The following is a 17,987-nucleotide window of genomic DNA, read 5'->3' as shown; positions in this document are numbered from 1 at the left end:
ACCCAAAGGAGACATTAACTTACCTTGGTATCTTTATATGTGAGCTGGCAATATGCACTTGCAGCCCAGAAAGCCAGCTGTGTACTTGGCTGCATAAAAAGAAGCATGACCAGCATGTTGATGGAGGTGATTTTCCCCCTCTGTTCTGCTCTATTGAGACCCCACCTGGAGTTCTGCATCCATCTTGGGAGTCCCCAGTAGAAGAAAGACATGAACGGGTCCAAAGCAGGGCCACAAAGATGGTCAGAGGGCTGGAACACCTGTGCTGTGAAGAAAGGCTAAGGTTTGGGGTTGTTCAGCCTTGAGAAGAAAAGGCTCTTGGGAGAACTTGCAGTGGCCTTTCAATATATAAAGGGAACTTAAAAAAAACATGGAGAGGGAGCCTTTTTAACAAGGCTTGTAATGAAAGGACATGGGGCAGTAGTTTTGAACTAAAAGAGGGTAAGTTTACACTAGACAGAAGCAAGAAGTTTTTTATTGTGAGGGTGGTGAGGCACTGGAACAAGTTGCCTAAAGAAGTTTGTAGGTGCCCCATCCTTGAAAGTGTTCAAGGTCATGTTGGTTGGATCTTTGAGCAGCCTGGTAGAGTGGAAGTTGTCCCTGCCCACAGCAGAGGGAGTTGGGCTAGATAATCTTGAAATGTCCCTCCCAATCCAAATGGTTCCATGATTTGCTAGTTCATAGAAATCTGTATTTTGCCCCATTGTCTGTATTGCAGGCAATAACATTGTCACAGATACAAGGTAGACGTGGACACCTTGCTGAGACAGATAGCTTTTTCCACAAGACCTGAGGAAGAAGGTCATTTGCCAGAGAGGAAAACCTTTTCTCCAGAATTTTACCCATTAGCTTTTTTATTCTGTAACGTGTAATCTTAACTCTCTTTTAGTGCACCATTGCTATGTACCTGTGTGCACAACTAGTGCACCTGTGATCTCTAAATAATTTATGACTGATTTCATATACAGTGAGGATCTGTTTCACTCTTGAAAATGGTATTGTGTGCGAGTTGAGGGAGCAGTGAGTTTCAGCATTTTTCTGCTCTGCTAGAATGAGTGTCATCTCATGAATACTACAACTCTAAAGTATTTTAAGTTGATGTGCAACAGAGGACTAAATGTGTTTACTGTCAGGTTCAGCGCTCTTTTTGGTGTAAGTAGATTCTTAAGGGCTTAAATTACTTCTAAAAATATACTTATCGATATTTGCAGTTTTCAGAAGCAATGTAAGTAAGTACCTTCTACTGTCCGTTTGTCTCCTCTATTGTGATGTATAACAGAGAATATTTCTAACTACTCATACCAGTGTTTCTGGGGCCTTTTGGGAGTTGGGGAAAGACAGTGCTGACTGGTGGTGAGCAGGTACAGAGATTATGACTTGTTGCAGAAGTAGCAAGTGGACATAGAGCTCTGATGATGCAGTCTGAGACAGCAAGTCAAAGTCATTTCTTTTCATAGTGAAAAGAGAAGTAATTGAAGGGACTTCCCAGAAGCTTGGACAATTTGATAAAGGAGGAGGAGAAAAGGAGCCGTGAAAGCACCTTTCTGTGAGAATTTGAGCAGTTAAGCACAGCCTGAATTTGCCCCATAATTACCAGCAAAAGGTTTGTTCAGCAAACCTATTTTAAAAAATTGTCATGAATGTGGTTTGTATTGTGAGAAAAGCATGAAAATAAAGTAAGTGAAGATGCATCTTCTTTCACTGCTGAAAAAATATTGTGTGGGTAATCGCAGATGACAGTGAACCATCTGGAAGACCAATGATAAGCAGAGAAAAAAAAAAAGCTGTTCTGCAAAAATAAATAACAAAATTGACCTTTGCTTCTGGAAGCTGTGAAGGGAGTGTTAGATGGACCAAAGCTTAGGACCTGAGGAATTCTAATACAGGTTCTCAGATGCACAAAAAACCTTGTTAAGTAGGTCTTAAAAGTAGTATGTCAACATTAGAGGATGTGCATGCATTCCTGCCTACCCAGGAACACTGTGAAAAGATGGTTATTGTGAAGAGTGAAAATGTGGACAAGATGGTTCTTCTGACAGTAAGTAGGTTGGCGATCAAGCCCAGCCACTTAATAGCACTGCATTATTAATGGTTTCATCCTGCAAGCTTCTCTATAGGTCTTTTATTTCCAATCAGATTCTCCACTTAAGATAACCTTTATCACAATAAATTTAAAATGTCTATGTCCTTGTTCCATTGCTTTGATTTGGGTTTTCATTGTCCTGAAAAAAACCAAAAGTATCTGTTTCCTAGATGATAGACTGCGTAAAAATTACCATTCACATACAAGCACAAACATGTACAATAATGCTCCTTTTTCTTCTTTTTCTCCATTAGTTAGTTACTTTATTCTTCTTAATGACAACCAAAGCATGACAGTGGCAAGTCAGGCATAGCTATTGTGCTAACATCAAATTTGTAGTCATTCTTTCAGGATGATTGCTAAACTAAGTCTGTGCTAGCAGACAGGAGTTTGCACTTTTTCTCGTGATGATATCATGAAAGATAGGTAGTCTCTGATGAGAATCAAGGGGCTGCACTTTCAGTAGTAAAAAAAAAGTTCCATTGCTCTTTCAAGTACAGTAGGCCACTTGTAGTGAGGTGCCTTGAAGAATTGCTCAAGCATGCTAATTGCAGTATTCAGGAAATACCTTAGAGACAGTTTCTGTTACCTTTTTAAGTCAATAGTTGTCATTGTATGTCTCTACATTAATGCTTCCCGTTTGTGCCAGAAAGCATTTTTAAGGAAATGTCTTGATCCCTCCATTTCACTGGTCTTTATGTCTTGAAATGATGTTAAAGAACAGGATGTGTAAATGAAAATAAATTGGGACATTCCTGTGGATCGCTAAGTATACCCTAATTCAGTCGCAGAATCACAGAATTGTTGGGAGAAAGTACTTCTGGAGACTGTCTATTCCAGCTCCCCTGCTAAAGCAGGGGGCACAGGAACGTGTCCAGTAAGGTCTTGAAAATTCCCAGAGAAGGAGAGTCTACAACCTCTCTGGGCAACCTTTTCCAGTGTTCCATCACCCTCACAGTAAAAAAAGTTTTCCTTGTGTGCAGGTGGGATTTCTTGTGTTCCAGTTTGTACCCACTGGGCACCATTGAAGAGTCTGGCCTCATCATCTTGATTCTTTCCCTTTAGATATTTAAAGCGTTGACGAGGTCCACTCTCAGTCTTCTCTTGTCCAGGCTAAACAGATTGAGCTCACTCAGCGTGTCCTCATAAAAGAGATGCTCCAGTCCCCTGATCATCTTTGTGGCCCTCCGCTGGACTCTCTCTGGTCTTTCTTGAACTGGGGAGCCGAGAGCTGGACATTACTCCAGATGTGGTCTCACTAAGAGAGAGTAGAGGGGTGCATAACTGCCCTCAGCCTGCTTGCTGTAGTGGTTTTGATACACCCCAGGATACCTTTGGGCTTCTTGGCCATGAAGGCACATTGCTGGCTTGTCATTAATTTGTTGTCTATCAGAACTCCCAGGTCCTTCTTCACAGTCTGCAGTGAAAAAAAAACTGTAATGTTTTGGATATGGTGTGGGTATCCTGTACTCAGTACCATCTGTCTTGCCCTACAGAGCAACTCTTAATGGTCCCCACTACTTGCTAATGTAGCCCTCATCCCTGATTCCAGGAGAAGCGAAAATCTAAGTAACTTTCTTTAGGAACATTTTAAGGACTCTTTTGCCCAGCCCACTGTGCTTTTCAGTGGTGTTACAACTGTGGAACATTGCTAGGGAATGATAATGCTAAAAGCCAATTTTCTACCTTTCTTTGTAAAATTTGTTATGTTGTAGTGGTAAACAGAACGTATGGTAAAGACGGAACACTTCCCCGGTCCTGAAATTAAAAGCAAGCATAGCTCTACACTTCCATTGTTATGGTAGATTTTAAAAAATGGATTCTGGTATGAGGAATGCTGAGACCATGTGATTTGGTACAAAATGTTCACTGAAGTGTGCTCATCAGAATTGTGGTACAGGACAATATTCTGTAATTTACTGCTTAAACTGACAGCTTTTTTTTTGTTTGACACTGAAATATTTATCCATCTGTTACTATTTGAATTGATAGACGTTCTCTGTATATCAAGGAATAATAACATAAGAGTTCAAACTATTTTAATCAAGAAATCTCATGTAGCAAACTAATTGCTGTAGCATTTTCAGACTGTAGTCAGTTCAAAACATTTAACAGGCGAATTGTTATGCGAATAACAGTGAAATTCAAAGTGAATCTGTTTTTTCATGTGATTTCCTTGGCAATCTCATGTCCCTTACCTTTAAAAAAGTGATTTTTGGACACAGTTATATCAGTGCGCAAGTCAGTTTAGCCACTTGAGAATTGCTTGTATGAAGGGTTGCAGAGGTGAACCTTAACTGATGCTGTCCCTTAAAAGAAATCAGCAGGTATTTTCAGAACGGCTTAATGACATCCAAAAGAGATGCAGTAAATGAGTAAATCATTTTGTTTCTGGCTTTCAGAGTACCTGTACTCGGCTTGTGTCAAAATAATGGTAGTACCTCTATGAATCGCCAGGTAAATTATGTTGCCAGTTTAATCATTAGTGTATTGCTGATTAAATGAAAGCAAGACATTTTCAACCTCATCTTGTCTGTCTTGGGAAAAAATATAACTTTCATACTTCGACTTGTTTAGCATTTTGGAAGCATCAATTCTCTTTTGACAGAAGCACTTGGAGACATTTCTTCTTATTTCTATGTTACTATATTACAATAGTGAAAGAAAATATATATAGGTCTGGGCTAGTATCTCTGAACTCCAGTTGCTTTCACTTAGCCTGAATGCAATATAAGTTACTGAATTAATTACTTTACAGTCTGATTCTTTATGGAATTGTTGAGGTTGGTTTGCTATTACTATTTACACTGACAGCAACTATTCTTATCAGTGAAATCTGAAGTGAACTAGCTTCTAAATCATTGTTTTCTTTCCCACGTGCAGTCTTTTTCAAGATAATTTCATTTGCTTTTAAAAATATATATAGATAAGTATTGCAGCTGTTTCTGTGGTTAATTGCAGAATTAACTGACTCATTGTCTTGAATAGTAATTAATATGTATTTATTGCTTAAATTCTGGTTTAATTTTATTTCTGTTTTGTAAGATTTGCAACTCCTATTGCTTAAGGTTTCTTCTACAGGGGTTTACTATCTGCTGCTTTAACAAAACAAACAGGCTGAACTTCTTAAACAAGGAGGGTGTTTCTAATAGAAATCTTGATACTTAGGAAGTTTAGAGCATCTTTTAGAACGTTTTTCCTTTTTGGTAAAGTGTCACTGCTGTATTTACTGTGGTGGGTTTTGAATGGCTGTATATGCGTCTGGGTACAGAGGCATCAACCAATTTCACAGATGCAGTGTACCTTATAATAATGAAAACAAAAGAACATTTATCGAAGTTTCATGGCTATGTGAAGACAATGCTCTGATTGCTGAAATGCATTTTGTACAAACAGTTTTGTATACAAACATAAGTGTTTAGAGAAACAGCTTGGATTTCCTAAAATTTAGAATTTTAGTTATTCAGTTTAATTCTTTTTCATGTTCTGCAATCCCTGGGTCATAACAGCATCGAGCAGGGTGCCAGTGCAGAGGTATGGACAGCTTGACCATTTCACAGCCTTGCAAAGAAGTGCATCAGAAGAAATTTCTAGGGAGGTGATTTTTCCCCTCTTCTCTACTCTTGTGAGGCCTCACCAAGAACACTGCGTTCAGTTCTAGAGTCCTTAGCACAGAAAGGACATGAATCTCTTAAAGCACGTACGGAGGAGGGCCACAAAGATGATCAGAGGGTTGGAGCATCTTCCATGTGAGGACAGGCTGAGAGAGTTGGGCTTGTTTAGCCTACAGACAAGAAGGCTTCAAGGAGACCTTATAGCAGCCTTCCAGTTCCGAAAGGGGACCTGTAGGAAAACTGGGAAGAGGCTCTTTGTCAGAGAGTGGAGCAATAGGACAACGGGTAATGGTTTTAAGATGAAAGAGGGTAGATGTAGATTAGAAATTAGGAAGAAATTTTTCACTGTGAGGGTGATAAGGCACTTGAACACGTTGCTCAGAGAGTTGTGGATGCCCCATCTGTGGAATGGTTCAGGGCCAGGCTGGATAAGGCTTTGAGCAACCTGATCTAGTGGCAGGTGTCCATTCCTGTGGCAGGGGTGTTAGAACTAAATTTTGAAACAAATGATGGTTTGACAGAAAAAGCTGCCGCCATTTATTCATCGAGAGTTGAAGCATGAGTCTTTTTCTTTGGATGAACGCTTTATCAAATGGTTAAAGAAGTTTATTCATCTTGTGATTTCCTACTAAACCTAGCTCAGTAATTTCATTTTCTAGATGAAAACTGAAGTAGTTCACTAGTGTGGGTTCAACTAAAAATACCCTCATAGCTTGGAAATACTGCAGAAGTGAGACAGAAATTGAGACACATTCCCAATCTTAAGGCTTTATGTGTGAGAAAAGAATTCATAGGCTTAACTGGTCTTAATTTTAGCAAGCGTTTCTCAATTCACTGGCAATACAAGGGCAGTGTTATGCTGTAATTTTGATACTTCTTTAGCCTTGGCAGATTCTTTTCTTATTGAGGTGATTTTCAAAAAGTTCATTAAAGCTCGTTTGGGTGTAGATCATGTTAGAACAGTGGTGCAAAGCAGAATAGTCTCCTACACCAAGGAAGCCAAACCATTTTATTTTCAGACAGGTAAAAGCGATCTTTAGTATATTCTTATCTTATTAATTTTGTCATAGCCAGTAAAGACTTAGCAGCTTAGCAAACCTTTGAGGAGGAGCTTCAACTGCACTGCTGTGTCTGTGAACTTTAACAATTTGTATCTTGTGGTCCAAAACATCATGCTGCAATGAATTCCACTGTTCAATGGCATGTTCTATGAAAAAGTACTTGCATCTGTTCGTTTCAGACCTACCATGGAATAACTCCCATCAGGTCCATAGTTTTTATGTCACAGTGCTTGTGGTAAAGTAGTAATTAAATCCCTATTTACTTTTTTTTATTAGCTTTCTGCCATATGCTTGCTTAATTGTTTCTTTTTCAAGCTACTGTTTAGTCAATTCTCACAGAGAATTTATTCTTCTGATAATCTGTGTTGCTTTTCTCTCTGTATTGTCTTGTTCTGTAGTATTTTTGGGAGAGTGTAGTTGAGACAATATATGTCCTTTAGCCACTGACACAGATGCTCTTGAAAAACAAATACAATATAAAATTTCTCAGAAAGCTCATTTAAAAAATCTTTTCTTGATATAATGGCTGTAGAAGGAACAGAATTTCAGTGGCAGACAAGTGTCTGAGTGGGTTTAATTGGAGATCAGCTTGCCACTCAATGAACAGAGCATGATACATATTATTTTGGAGTTATTCAAGGTTACAACATATATATATTTGCACAGATTCAGTCATCTCCAGAGAAAGGAGCTAAAAGTCCATTGAAATATGCACATCCAAATTGTCATTGATCTCATTTATACTTTGAAATCCTATAGAATTTGAAGATATGGCAAATAAATATGTTAAATATTCTAAATAATCTGTTGAGTATAGCCTGTCATATCAAGTTTTCCTTGTCTGAGATAAACACACAATTTTGAGTACACCTTGGGAAAGCACATTTCATGTTTTTATCTATTCAGAAGTCATCTATTCCACAGCAGCAGACTGAACAATTATCATTTAAATTCCCTAGTATCCATTTAGTGTAATGATGTATGGCATCAGTTGTTGAATACAGAAGATATAGAAGATCATTTTAAAGTTAACAATTTTTAAAATAGGTAGTTGTATTTTTATATGCTTAATTGAATTTGATTTTTATCAATACCTGCGAGAAGTCATTATCTGGTAGTAACATGCTATTCAATTAACATTTCTTCAGCAATCATGCTAATAGTAGTATTTTCTATTTTTATAAATGTAAAGGTATCTTGCTAGATGTAGGTGAAAGTCTAGTGGATTTGACTGTAGGTTAAATTGTAGGTAACATTTTGATCTGGCAGAAACAGGTTCAGTATTTTTTAAGGCCAAAATATTGAGTGTTTGTAAACACTAAGGCAAATGTAAGTGTCAAAGCAATCTTTTAATAGTGATTATGAATGTAAAAAATTGACATGTTCATTAGGGCAGACTTTTGGGTCTTTTCATCTGCAGAAGTTTTTCCATTCATACTCCTTTCCTTCATTTTTTCCATTCATTTTTCCAGAGTCTTACGAATCATATCAGTGTACAGCTGATGCAGGTCTTAAAGGTGTATTGTAGAGCACAGCAGATTTGTAACTTGTACTGCATTGTAAATGTTTCAGAGCCCAGTGGCAAAGAATTGGTTACAACTCTTGTAGAGAGTTATGCCAGTGATTTGGGGCAATCATTTTGCTAGGTTACACCTGATCAAAGAAGGGATGTTTTATTACATTCTGCTGACACTATTCTTCATTAGGTTTCACTTTATTCAGATTTTCAGAAATTTTCAGATTTAAAAAAAAAATTAAAAATCATATTTTTTCAGAAATTTTCAGATTTTCAGAAAGAAAATTTATTTCTTTCATGCAAGGCTGAGATAAATATTTTGAGGTCAGCCACGGTTAAGAAAAAATGCTTGTGAGGCATGAAAGACACAATAAAATATTAAAAAATATATATTCAAATGTATTTTTAGAAGTTCAAAGGTAAAGAAAAATCTTAAATTCTTTCTTCTGAATGTAATCCTATTGATTCTGATGGAGGTTCCAAGCAAAGAGTAGCTCTCTGGTTTCTGGTTCTTTACTTGGCGTGGAAAGCCTTCTTGCAGCTCCTGGTATGGCAATAATTGGCAGGAAAATATCTCAGATTACAAACGTGTGTTTTTCTGGAGACTGCTGTACATTTCAGTAAATGCAGTAGTCAGATTTACAGTGTGGCCCCACAAAGGAGTTGTTTTATCACAGCTATCAAGAGAGCGACTGGAGCACTGCAGTGGTACAGTCTGTGGCTGCAGCCTTCCACTTACAGGCTTAATAGTGACGCTTACATAGCAGACTCCATTTTTTAACATGGCACTTGTTCCTTTGTCAGTTAAACTTATTTCTTTTTCCAGCCTGAAAATCAGGAATTGGGTTTGGTTGAAAATTTAGAGATCAGTTGAGAGAAACAAAGGATTCTTTTTTGGATCTGTGGTAAGTTGCCTCCCTCTCATTGTAATCTTAGTCATACAGAAAATGAGTGCATCCCACATAAATAGGTAAGAAGGGCATCGTTAGGCTTAAACCTAAAGTTATAACCAAACTCCAGAAACTGAAAGCAGGTCCAAAAAAAGCTCATTTGTTAAAGCATTTAGCATGCATAATGCATGTTAATGCATTGTTAAAGCATCAGTCAATCTCTAAAAATCAGCCTTTTAAGTTTCATATTGGAATAGCTACTTGAGTGACTAAGAACATAGATTTCAGGACTTAAAGTGACAAACACTACCTACACCACACAACCAATTTTATCAATTCAGGCAGATGTTAGGTGTCAGATGTTTGCAGAAATCAGTGATCCTCAGGAAGCTCCAGCCTGAAGCACTGAATGCCTCTAAATGTTACATTCATTGAATTGCTTGTGGGGTTTTTTAATTCAAAATTGAGTTGATCTCAAGTTGCAAAATTTTGATAGGAAGTAAAACAAATAGCATATTTTGAGTATAGCATTTTGATAGGTTTTTCATTTTTTAAGAGAAATAAAACAGTTAAACTTCCCTTTTGCATGGTATCCAAATATGACAAGCAGAAGAAAAGATTTGCTTTCATATTTAAATATTGTGACTCTTCATTATGTCTTATTCCTTCATTACATACTTATTTCTGTACAAAAACTCTTAAGTAAGAAGTGCCTTTTTCAAATATTTAGATCCACCTGTTTACTATTAATTTCATTGGCTGCCATAATCATCCCTTTCCTGGAAGGTTGAAATTCACTAGGATGATAGCAGTTTTGCCGTGTAGCATCAGATGCATTGGGTTTGATTGATGTTTGACTAGAGACACTCATGTAGATGACTGACTGCATGTGATTAGTGTGGGTACTGACTTTTGAAGACACAGTTCTACAAAGATTAAATAATTAGCTTTCACTTTTAATCCTTTTTTGCTGCATCTGTACTGTGAGCACTGATTTGTTTCTTCTATAACTTTTCCATAAGCAAACATTTCCATATATAATCATCTAGAGTTGGAGTCTTCCATGTGTTTTGTTTTGTTTTAAAATTTTGCAGCTTCTTGGGCAGAAAACTACTTAGCATTTTATCTCAGAAACTTGTCTGAAAACTGAGGTTTATGGAAACAATGAAAAAAACCACTACATTTATCATTTGTACATGTAACCATTCCCCATTGCATTTGCTTCTTAAATATTCTTTTTACAATCCTGTTTTTTACAGCCAAACAGAATTCTGAGTCATTCTCTCTGTTGGCTTTGGGAAATCAAACATCAGCCTAGAACTGCTTTCTCCTTGCAGTCCTTCAGCTTTCAAAAAAGAGTACAAAAAATTTTTTTCAAAAAATGGAGTACAATGCAAAAAATAAGTTAACTTTCACGTGCATATTATATCTGTGATTCACAGACATCAGTCTTTATGCTCTGTGGTTCTGGCAGAGGCTGAAACTGAATACGACAGTTTCAATGGGATGGTTATTTTTAATGCTGCACAGCATCTGATGCTTTTAAGACTTTGAACTTTGATTGAAGACGTATTTTTGCTATCTTGTCTTATAGTAGTGGGTGCTACACCACTAAATACCTTTAAAGCAAGCTGTTTGTATTCAAGCATTCCTAATCTATTGTAACCCTGTTTAGCAGAAGGCTAATTCTGGTCTGGTGAGGCTTATGTCCCTTGATGCCCTGTTTAGGTTATGGTTTGCAGTCAACAACTAATAAAGGTTATAGATGCAATGCAGTGATTCAGGTTTGTGTTGTTTTGCTGTGTAGCAACTTGCTTACATCTCTTGCTTGCCAACATTTATTCCCACAGTTTGACCAGCGTAACTCTGTGTGTGACTGCTGTTTATCTAAGCCAGCAGAACAACCAGGTTGAAGTTTCTAGATACACTTATTTCTGTAAAGTACTAGCAAACACTTTACATTGAATCAGACTTGGGAGAAGCACTTTACCAGGAATACTCTGGCATCATTTAATGAAGTTTTATTTTTAAAGGTTGGGGATGTAAAACAATGTTGATGGCAGATTTTGAAGGTAGCAATACAAGCTATATGATGGAATGCATTTCAGTTCCCATGTTCCTCCTGCACCTACCCACCATTTGCCTCTTTGAGAACTCTGAGCTTTTAAACCATCAACCAGACATGTTGTTACTGGCTCAGGAACCATGGCTTCAGCTGGATCTAGGTGCTGCACAGAACAAACCAAAACCTTTTTAAAATTATTTGTGTAATGTTTTGTTTTTCTGGAGACTACCATTAGTGAACAGGAAGCTTTACATACTTACTGACAAGCAAAGTAATTAAAGTTTCACTTCTGTTTACTTCCAAAAGTTACGTTCTTAAAGTTTCAGTTCTGTTTACTTCCACAAGTTACGTTCTTAATGTGCTATGTTTATTATTTCCATTTCCCTTCTATTGCAAAAAGCAATCTGTGAAATAATCACTAGGTCAATCCAGTATTTGGTGTAGGGCTGACTTGATGAGGTGAACTAGAAACTGCAAGAGGTCAAGATTTGTGGAAAGCAACCGTTCCCTGGTCTGACTAAGGAGGTTAACTGCAATTTTCTAGCATTTGTATGATTGTGACTTCCTGTTAGGGTTACAGCCTGAAGTAAGAACCTTAGTTGGCTAATTTGTCTTCAGCACTGTGTTAAATAAGATCTCACTTCTAGGCAGAATAAAAGTGTACTAAAGCAGTGTTTCATTAATGATGTCAGTTGAGAGAGAAGAAGGAAACTTCTGCTTTTTGTCATGCAAATTGAATACATAATAGATAAAGTAAATTTACAAGATCTAGTCACATGAAGCTGTATGAGTATTTTCATAATATACTTTTTCTTTCTTTGCAGGTATTGGCTGACAAACAAGGTCCACATTAAACGACCCAGCACTGGTCTCCTCATGTATACGCTTGCCACCAGATTTTGTGATGAGATTCACCTCTATGGATATTGGCCATTTCCAAAGGATTTACATGGAAAGCCAGTCAAGTATCATTATTATGATGATCTGAAGTATCGGTACTTTTCTAATGCTGGTCCTCATAGGATGCCATTAGAGTTTAAAACATTGTATGTGTTACATAGCAGAGGAGCACTTAAATTAACAACAGGGAAATGCTTACAGCAATAAAGCGCATGTAAAGTATAATACAAAGTACAGAATACACACTTCATCATAAGATGTTGTGGAATGGCAGTGGGATCCCAGTGAGGATATGTTTCAATATCCACTAAGCCATGGGAAAAAGGATTCTTTTTTGGAAATACATAACCAGCTGTTACATCTGTTAAGTGCTGTACAACTTAGCTTGCTTGACTGCAAGGGTTCAAGTAAGTGCCACTTCCACTAGGAGCAAAGCTTGAATGTATACTCAGTAGTGTTTACAGGATTCAGTAACATATTCATCAGAATTAAAGAAGAAAAATACAGCCTACTTACTGCAGACTTGCCACTGTGGTCAGACAGCCCACAGAAGAAATCCACAGTGAATGGATTATTTTCTTGAGCAAATAAACCAAGCTTTGGCAGGACGTGTCAAGATGGAATCAAGTAGAGAAAGTGAAGATCAAACAAATCAGTAAATGCCTTCATTTAGAGGACAGTTTCTGATCTTGTATTATAATGTCAGCTTTTGTTTCTGTTTTTCTTATTGCTGTTTGTTGGGGTTTGTTGCTTTTGAGTATTGGAGCCGTTAAATGATTTTGAGGATGTTATGAATAATTATTTATCTTATGGAATTGTCTTAGGAAAAAAATCATAAGAGTGGGAGGGTGGAGGAAAGCATCACGTATTTTATCAGTTGCTGTTGTGCTGTATCCTGCTGTCACACAGCCCTTAATGTCTCTTGTTTTTCTAGCTACCACTGTTAATACCCATTATGTGGAACCACTCAGAGATCATTTTCATTTTTAAAGAGAAGGTTTTCTATTGTGCTCAGCTTTGAAGGTGTACAAGAAGGTGCCCTTATTTTTGGTACCAAAAATTACTCCTACGCACATTTTTTCCTTGCCTTGAAGAAATGGTGTAGATTTAGTATGATGTTTATTTGTTGCTGAAGAAAATATATTCTTTGCGTTGTTTAAGTTTTTGAATTAAGCATCTCAAAGCAAAACTTCTTTACTGACTTAGCATATAGAATTTCATTCTTCAAAAAAATCTTGAACAGTAATTATTTCATACTTTCAAATATATATATTCATTTTTTGTTCCTAATTGAAAATAAAACACAAAGTCTAAAGGAACTCAGGTGACTTTGAAACACTTCTAAAGAAAAAAAAAAAGACCTAGCCAATTAAATGGAAAATAAAAGAACTGTCAATCAAACAGTTCTTTTAATACTTAAATTTCTAATGGTGTTAGGCGATGGATCTCTAATATACTTCTTTTTTTATCAGTTTGATGTTCTGATGTGTAATTGAAGTAACACAGACCTGCATTATCTGGTAGTGATTTTTCTGAGCAGCAGTCTTGTTTATCAGCAAAACCAAGATTTCTTTTACTTTTTTCAACCAACCTGTCCTACTGTCCAGTAATTTCTTGTTCTCTTTTTTGAAAATCACGGAGTCTAAATTTTTATCCTATCACTGAATCTAACAGGGTAATACAGGACAAGGTTTCACCAACTTGGTTTTGCACAAGAAATTACAGTAGTGTCTACTTGCAAGACAACAGTTTGCCCACATCTTCTCAATACGGGGCCTTAACCTCCTCTCATGCAGGCTTTACAACGCAATACTGCACACCTCTGGCACCATGAGGTATGTAATCATGGTTGTCTACCACCCTCCCCCTTCATCCATCTCATAGCACCCTCTCCTGAAACTTGCAACCAGATGTCTCCATTCCAAAAGCTCAGGACTCATCACTTTAGCTGTCTCCTGCCTTAGCTATGTCTTGAGATGAGGTGCAATGTAGTGAGCGGTGGTTTTCAAATCATCCTCTGAGGCAAGTAACAGTTGTAGTCTTTGTCCGTGCTGGTTTTCACAAGCACTAGGATTCATTTTTATATTGCTCTTGCAAAAAAGTCTGTGTCCATGTGGAGCCCAAAGCTTTTGGCACTCCCTGCTGTGTAATTTGTTGTGCTGCAAATTGTCTGGTTTGAGGTGGTTTGTGACCAACTTGGTTACTTGATGATGACCTGAGGTGGGACATGCCCAGAGCTTTACTTTTTAGGTGACATGGCCTTAGTTGTTAGGCCTCTCACTGTTGGGAAGCTGTAGCAGTCGATGAATTGCAGACACCCTTTTCATACCTTTCCCTTATACTTTCTGGCTCTGTATTGCCCTGGGGCTCTTTGTGCATTTTTGTTGAGGCACGACAGGACTTGAATGAATAAAACAGGTTACTTCCACTGTGTGACTATTCATCCCTGTAAGTGATTCAGGGCATAATCCCAAAGGCTTAGCTGCTGTATAAGGGTTTTACAAGTGGAGTAGATACCACCTTATGATGCTTCACTGAGCAGGAGTCAAGAGCTCAAGTCTTCATAGCTGCCTTGGATGATTTTTGATGTTCATTCACACTTCCTGTGCTGCCTACAGCACAGATCAGATAAACAGGCTTAATTATGATTACCACTTTTACCATCCAGCACTGTCCACAACTAATGCAAAGTAGATAGGATAAAAAGAAGAATGCCAGATATTGTAATGATGTCCTGGTGAGGAATGCCTGTCAGTTGAACGTTCCTCAAATCTATCTTCACATCAGTCATAGCAGTTGCAAGTTATGGTTCCTAAATGTATGCTGCTAAGAACTGGAAGCTACATCAAAACAGCAGTGTGTGTTTTTTAAAATTTTATGGCAGCTTTACATCAAACAGCTTGATTTAATTTAGATAGATTTATTGTAAAGTGTTTATTGTTAATGTTTCCGTGTTACCGCTGTCTTTAGTTTTTCATAAAAATAATAGATTAATGTGTTTGATTGTTAAGTTTTCAGCTTTGGGACAGTTCACTCGCCCATAGCTCTGAGCCAGTCTCCAGAAATAAGATCTACTGAACCTTTCAAACCTTGGCTGGTTTACACAATCTGATGTGTAATAAAGACTTTACCATTCTTTTGTTAAGTGACATGTGCTTGAAGTCAGCACTTTTCTCTAATAGACTGCAGTTTGAAGAGAAACAAAAGTGGGTTCAGTATCTGTTTTTAGTGTTTAATCTAGCAAAGTGCTGAGCACTCATTCCAGTGACTTTCCTGGGAGAGACATGTCCAGGATTTAGATGGGGATCTAGATTAGTATATTTCAGGATATAACTCTGAAATTGCACATATTTATTTTTAAGAGCACTGTTACTTTGTGTAGGGTAAAGCACAATTGTTCTAAATGTAGATAAAATAAAGGAAAATCATTTACTGAGAGCTTCATTCCCACACAGTACTATTGCTACTGAATGTATGTAATACAATTTTTGTGGTTTAAAGTATTGACAGTATTGTGTCAGGATTATTATGTTTGAAATCATTATTTCAAGTACAGCTATGGGGATTGTTTTTTATTTGTATAACTGTAAGATAAAAATTTTTTTCATTCTGCTATATTCTGTTCCATATTCTTTTGTAACACAGTTGTTGATAATATTTTTCAGTTATGTGCTAATTGTAAGGATATGTGGAAGGAGAGAGTCTGCTCCTTGAAGTTGTCTGGTCAGGTACTTTCTCAACACAAAAGGGGGTATTAGGAAAAGGAGGAAGCTATAAACAGGAACACAGAAAGACACAAACCTGACCGACAAATGATAAGGGAGGCAGCAGTGAGAACTAAACTCATCACTCACACTAGCAGGTGAGGATATGTGGGGTGTGGGAAGGTTTATTCCAGTAAGATTATCTGATTGAGGTCCTTGTCGAATGGGATACTAACGAGAAGAGGGAAACAATAAAGTAAATGGAGACTGAAAGACAGGCAAATCATAAAGGACACAAAGACAAGCAGCCAGCCGTGTGAGTCACGCTAACTGAAGAGCTATGAAGAAACTGCAGGCAAATGGGACTTTGTGACTGATAAGGATACAGTTCTGAAGGTTCCGGGTGTTGGAGGGAGTCAGTGGAACTGTAAACTTACAAGGCAGTGTGCAGGGTAGTAAGAAAAAGGGAACGGACAGACAAGAGGCTAGTCACATGTAAATCGTGGTCACTCAGTACAGATGTCTGGCTTAGCACTAAGCCCGATTGCTACAATCTGTCCTAACTCCCAATTAAATCTTTCCTTAACTACGTCTCTGCATAATATTACTCTCTGTCCCATGTGTGTGAGTAGTTAGGGACGCGGTGAAAGGAGTAGATGCCAGCTGCTGGAGTCAGACCATGGGTGTGGGTGACCCTGGTCTGTGGTTTTAGTTGTTGTAGTGAGTGGGGGCGGGGGTCATCTCAGTTGTAGCCAGTTGGGTGTTGGTCTCCTTTCCCAAGTAAAAAGCGGTAGGATGGGGAGAACCAGCCTCAAGTTGCACCAGGGGAAATTTAAACTAGATATTAGAAAAAATGTCTTCACTGAAAAGGGTGTCAGGCATTGGAACAGGCTGCCAGAGATGTCATTGAGTCACCCTCTCTGGATGTATTTAAAAGACCTGTAAACATTGCATTTAGGGACATGGTTTAATGGTAGACTTGGCAGTGTTAAGTTTGTGGTTGGACTCAATGATCCTAAAGATCTTTTCCAACCTAAATGATTCTGTCATTCAGTGCCAGCAGATAGAGCAAGTCAGAGTCTTAAATCTCCAGCTGTGTTGTGGAAATGGTGTGTGTTCCCAAAGCCAGCTGCTGTGAGTCACTAGTGTGGGTGAAGTGCTTGAGGGTCCCAGCACTGGTGGATGGAGCAGGACTCTAGACCACAGCCCGTGTGCTTGGTGCTGGCTGCTGGAAGGCAATCATCTGTATCCTCCTCAAAACTGGAGTGCATGGGTAATCACCAGCAAACTTCAGCCAGTGAATTGAGGACCTGTGGGGCAGTCAAGGGGGACTGGACGTGAAGAGGGGCCTTGATTGTTCTTTGAGGATCAATAAATGTGTACATGCTTGTGAACCTGGAGAGTCTCCTGTGCACGCTGCACTAGTGACCTCTGTCTCTGCCAGACCACAAACGTGAGGGGTCTGGGCTGTTTGCCTTTGTGTTTTTTCAAGTCCTCTACAGCAGTGTTGTTGGAGGCTGTGCCTCCTCTGTGGCAGTGTGTGTGACTGGACAGGTTTTGTCCTTTGTGTGTGTCAGAGGAACATATGCTCAGCTTTACTTCTGGTTGAGCCTGTAAATGGGAAAGCAGCAGCCACGTCTCTCAGCCTAGGCAAGGAACCTGGGGTACCCTTCATAATGCCCCATTAATAAAATCTATTATGAAATGTTTGAAATGGTTCACATGAGACCATGTCTTACCCAGTGAGAGCCAGACTTAATCTTCATATGCATTTCAGAATTTAAAAGAAAATTAAAAAATAGCTTCTAGAAACCATATGTAATAATAGAGAAACCCCATACTTTATGCTTTAAAGCCTATTATTAAACTAAACAGTTATCATGTTTCAATCAATAACAGATCTCTAAAACTTTACCAGCCATACTGCGAACGACCCTACCCTCGCAATAGAAACTAGAAAAAAATCCCAATATTCCATACTTAATTTTATATTTTTATTATATAATTGCAGATTTGGTCTTCACATATTGTTGGAGCTTGTGTGGTTTTGAAAATGCTATGATAGTCAATATTTTGCTGAGCTCTGTCCTTTTTCATGGCCCAGGCACAAAAGGCCATATTTTGCTAAATCCTGCTTATCGGTCATTAATGTTA

The 17,987-nt window shown here is 38.1% G+C and overlaps 1 protein-coding gene across 8 annotated transcripts in view; it reads left to right on the top strand.

Annotated features, from left to right (window-relative positions):
• Positions 1-17,779, top strand: part of ST8SIA4 (ST8 alpha-N-acetyl-neuraminide alpha-2,8-sialyltransferase 4) — a 53,501-nt gene extending 35,722 nt beyond the window's left edge. For 3 of the 8 annotated variants that reach the window (XM_054054267.1, XM_054054268.1, XM_054054269.1), the window contains one exon: positions 12,054-17,779. In XM_054054267.1, the coding sequence (XP_053910242.1) occupies positions 12,054-12,336 (283 nt within the window). In that variant the 3' untranslated portion in view covers positions 12,337-17,779. Of the gene's footprint in view, positions 1-9,100; positions 9,180-12,053 lie in introns of those variants that run through there. The other 5 variants (XM_054054270.1, XR_008447792.1, XR_008447793.1 and 2 more) reach the window with 5 other exon arrangements.
• Positions 17,780-17,987: the final 208 nt, after the last annotated feature.

This window comes from Cuculus canorus, chromosome Z, assembly GCF_017976375.1.
Source record: "Cuculus canorus isolate bCucCan1 chromosome Z, bCucCan1.pri, whole genome shotgun sequence".
In the NCBI taxonomy this organism is placed as follows: Eukaryota; Metazoa; Chordata; class Aves; order Cuculiformes; family Cuculidae; genus Cuculus; species Cuculus canorus.
The sequence above is the reverse complement of the archived record's forward strand: the minus strand, read 5'-3'. Positions and strand labels throughout refer to the sequence as shown.